This window comes from Lathyrus oleraceus, chromosome 4 (genome assembly GCF_024323335.1).
Source record: "Lathyrus oleraceus cultivar Zhongwan6 chromosome 4, CAAS_Psat_ZW6_1.0, whole genome shotgun sequence".
NCBI classification, from domain to species: domain Eukaryota; kingdom Viridiplantae; phylum Streptophyta; class Magnoliopsida; order Fabales; family Fabaceae; genus Lathyrus; species Lathyrus oleraceus.
In genome coordinates, this window is record NC_066582.1 from 187,575,445 (window position 1) to 187,579,630 (window position 4,186).

General features: G+C 43.2%; 1 protein-coding gene across 1 annotated transcript; it reads right to left on the reverse strand.

Annotated features, from left to right (window-relative positions):
* Positions 1–1,015: 1,015 nt before the first annotated feature.
* On the reverse strand, positions 1,016–2,560 carry LOC127136614 (uncharacterized). The gene is made up of 2 exons (XM_051063151.1): positions 1,915–2,560; positions 1,016–1,833 (listed from the first exon to the last, which is right to left on the reverse strand). The coding sequence occupies exons 1-2, from the start codon at positions 2,558–2,560 to the stop codon at positions 1,016–1,018; spliced, it is 1,464 nt and encodes a 487-aa protein (XP_050919108.1).
* Positions 2,561–4,186: the final 1,626 nt, after the last annotated feature.

Sequence of the window (4,186 nt, forward strand, 5' to 3'; positions counted from 1 at the left end):
GTTCTTCAATCCAAAAGGCATCACCTTGTAAAAGAAGATGCCCCATGGTGTTATGAAAGTGGTTTTCTTCATATCTTCTTGGGCCATGCGGATCTGGTTATAACCGGAGAAACCATCCATAAAAGAGAAAACAGAGAACTGAGCGGTATTATCTACTAGCACGTCAATGTGTGGTAATGGAAAGTCATCTTTGGGACTTGCTCTATTTAAATCTCTATAATCTATGCACATTCTTACTTTGCCATCCTTCTTAGGTACAAGCACAATGTTAGCTATCCATTGAGGATAATTGGAGACCGCTATGAAGCCGGTGTTGAGCTGATTTTATACCTCCTCCTTGATTTTCATAGCCATGTCGGGACGGGTCCTTCTTAGCTTTTGCTTTAATGGAGGGCATTCTTCTTTAAGGGGTAGATGGTGGACCACAATGTCAGTATCGAGGCCGGGCATATCTTGGTATGACCATGCAAACACATCTTTGTATTCCTTTAAGAGCTCAATCAATTTTGTCTTCACCTCGTCTTGTAGAGCGGAGCCGACTCGGACTTCTTTCACTTCCTCATCTTTCCCAAGGTTAATCACTTCCACTGATTCTTCGTGCGGATGGATGACTTTTTCCTCCTGCTTGAGCAGCCTTGCCAATTCTTCTGGGAGTTCGGCCTCTTCCTCACACTCTTCATCAGCTTGATTAATCAGGTTGTCAAAGTCATATGAGACCGTAGCAGAATTGTCATTGGTGGTTGTCGAGGATGATCTGCATGATTTAAGGTCCACTCTTTTATTGGTATGAAAGAAAGGATGATTTGAAAAGATTTTAAAAAAGAAAAGAAAAATGCCATTTAAAAAAGGTGAAATAAATAAATGAAAGGCAAGGATCTCAAAATTGATTGCAAACATGAACCTTTTTCATTAATGATTAATAAGGAAATTTGATGAGGCCCTACAAATGATTCCCCTATGCCTTGGGATTGACATGGGTTCTTTTGATAAAAAGGAAGGAAAACAACATTGGGAATTATATTTCAATCAAGGTCACTTTAGGTATTTCAATCTCGGTCCATTTGGTGGCACCATTTCCATCAGTCTTTGTGAAGATCAATCCATCGTCTTCTTCTTCTTCTTCTTCCACGGCACAGATACGGTTGTCATCAAGGTAACCAGCACTTGAGAAGTTTTCGGATAGCGGGAGCACTGATCCCCTTGTAGCTATCGGTGCGGTCTTCTTCAAATTCTGGGAGTTGTACCCTAAACCGGTGCGGTCCTTGTTGGCAGGAAGTTCAAGCAATCTTCCCCATCCTTGGGGGTGTCCATCCTTTATGATTGTCAGGGCGTCTTTAAGGGATGCCATTGGAGATTCGGCATCTTTTGATTCATCCCTTGCTGGGAAAACCATTTCAACATTGATAACTTCAAATGATTGGAATGGGATTTCCCTCATCTCCCCTTCTCCTTCAACGTATCGGAAATATGTGAGGTGACTTACCATAATGTCCTCCTCACCCTCGATAACAACTAGTTTATCATCAGCTAAGAATTTCAATTTTTGGTGGAGCGTTGAAGTGACTGCACCGGCTGAATGGATCCAAGGCCTCCCAAGAAGACAACTGTAGGCTGGATAGATATCCATTACGAAGAAAGTGATAAGGAAAGTATGGGGACCAATCTTCATAGGCAAATTCACCTCGCCGATTACAGTCCTTCTAGTCCCATCAAATGCTCTTACTATAAGCTCACTCGACTTCATTACGAGTCCTTCAACAGTTAGTTTAGCAAAGGATCTCTTAGGCATCACATTGAGGGAAGACCCACTGTCTACCAAAACTCTTGATAGGACTGTGTCCACACACTCAATAGAAATATGGAGAGCCTTGTTATGATTCCTCCCCTCGGCGGGAAGCTCTTCATCACTGAAACCCAAGCTTAAGCTAGTAGTGAGACTGTTAACTACTCCTTCAAACAGACAAATAGATATCTCTTGCGGTACGTGAGCTGTCCTCATGAATTTTACCAAAGCATCCCTATGGGCCGCCGAGCATATTAATAAAGACAACATTGAGATCTTCGAGGGTGTCTGGTTAAGCTGATCAACTACTCGATAATCGCTCTTCTTGATAATGCGTAAGAACTCGTCTACTTCATTGGAAGGTGCGGGGTAATATCTTTGCTGAGCACCATCAATTTGTTTGCCTTTGTCTGAAGTTGAAGGATTGATAGTTCCAATTGGAGTGGGTGTTGGTGCAAATATCCTTCCACTTCTCGTGATTCCGCTAGTGCCGGTGATATTGATCATTGGATCACTAGACTTTAACGATTTTTCTAGAATCTTCTGACCATGAATGTAGACTGAGGTGTCATACATCCATGGGACTGCCTTGGTGTCAACATATGGGAATGGTGTGGGAACTGTTATTATGATTAGAGTAACAGGATTTGTCGATAGAGTTAACTGAGAGAAGTCATATGGAATTTGCAGGGGAGGGACTTCATCGTATGGTATCTCGAGGGTAGACACATCTTCCTTTATGGACAAATAGTCTACCACCAAGATCCCTTGGTCCATTAATTGTTGTATGACAGACTTCAATGTTCTACATTATTACGGGTTAATCAGACAGTGTTCACAGTCATTACTACAGATGGGAAAGGCATTATCCTTCATTAAAGCATTCTTGATCTCGATGAGTGGTGTTTTTAACTCATCCAGACAGGACATCAATCTCCTTCCATTGTCAGCTTCCATCATATTCACGGATGCATTGTTGTGAGGGGGCATCGGGTTATTATTTATATTCGGCCTCTTGGGGGCAACCATGATTGCCTTAGAATCAATAAGATCTTGAACCTTGTACTTTAATGCTTTACAATTCTCGATCGAATGCCCAGGAGCGCCAGAATGAAATTCACAGCGGGCATTTGCATCATAACCGGGAGGAAGAATCGCTGGTGGGGGTCCTAACTCCGTTAGTTGTACAAGTGATCCCCTTAATAAATATGGTAGAATGTGGCTATAAGGCATGTGAACTGTGTCAAATCTTCTCCCGGGCCTTCGCATCCATTGTTGTTGTTATTGTTGTTGTTGTTGATACCGTGGTTGTTGACGTTGCGGCTGTTGTTGATACCGTTGTTGTTGTTCAGTTTGAACAGGAATTGCAAATGGTTGTTGTTGACTTAGTTGGACGGGAGCTATGGCGGCTACTTGTGGATAAGTGGGATTTCTTGTTCGAATGATGGAGGCGGCATTGGTCTCGCCATCTCGTGTTTTATCGTAGGGAACAAAAGGTTTCTTCGATGCACTAGAAGTACTGGCAGAGTTCTGGATCTTTCCCATTTTAATCATATTTTATATTCTTTCACCGGCTAAGACTAGGTTAGAAAAGCCCGAAGAGGTGCTCCCTACCATTCTATCAAGGTATGGACCTTGCAGGTTTACCATAAACATGTCTATCAGTTCTATTTCTAGCAATGGAGGTTGTACCCTAGCAGTTAATTCCCTCCACCGCTGGGCATACTCTTCGAAGGACTCCTCAGACCTCTGAGTCAGATTAGGTGCTATATCAGTGTTGTACTAATAGTGCTTGAGGAATGCCTCAACCATTTCCCTCCATGTGTGAATATGGTTTCCCTCAAGTTGCATGTACCAATCCAAAGATGCCCCACTTAGGGAATCCTGGAAAAAATGCATTAAAAGTTGATCATCGCTGGAATAGGCAGCCATATTTCGGCAGTATGCCCTAATGTGCGTCCTAGGGTCGCTATTTCCCTTATATTTTTCAAAGTCCAGAACTTTGAACTTGGGCGGAATGATGACCCCAGGTACCAAGCACATTTCTGCCGCATCAAGGCCCAAAACATCAGTGCTCCCCATTGCCTTGAGCTTTTCCTCGATAGCCTTCACCTTCCTCTCCACCTCGTTGGTTGCTGAACCGAAGGCGTCATCCTGAGAAGCATCCCTTGGGCTGAAGAATGCATCGTGTTGGTCGTCTGTCTCAAAAACATGAGGATGAGGATTGTCGTTTAGAACACCGCCGAGTGCATTAATGTTAATTGGAGGATCAACTTGAGGAACTGGAGTCGGAGTCTCGACCGCTGGAGGGGTATGAGGATTGGTAGTACTGGCACGTTGGTTCATTTATTCTTGCATTTTTGCCATAACCTCTTGGCCTCTTAAGACTTCTTGAATAGTCTC

Coding starts and splice junctions, on each gene's coding strand:
- LOC127136614 (XM_051063151.1), bottom strand. CDS start 2,560: ATGGACCAAGGGATCTTGGTGGTAGACTATTTGTCCATAAAGGAAGAT. Junction 1,834..1,914: donor CACTACTAGCTTAAGCTTGG/GTTTCAGTGATG, acceptor GTGTGGACACAG/TCCTATCAAGAGTTTTGGTA.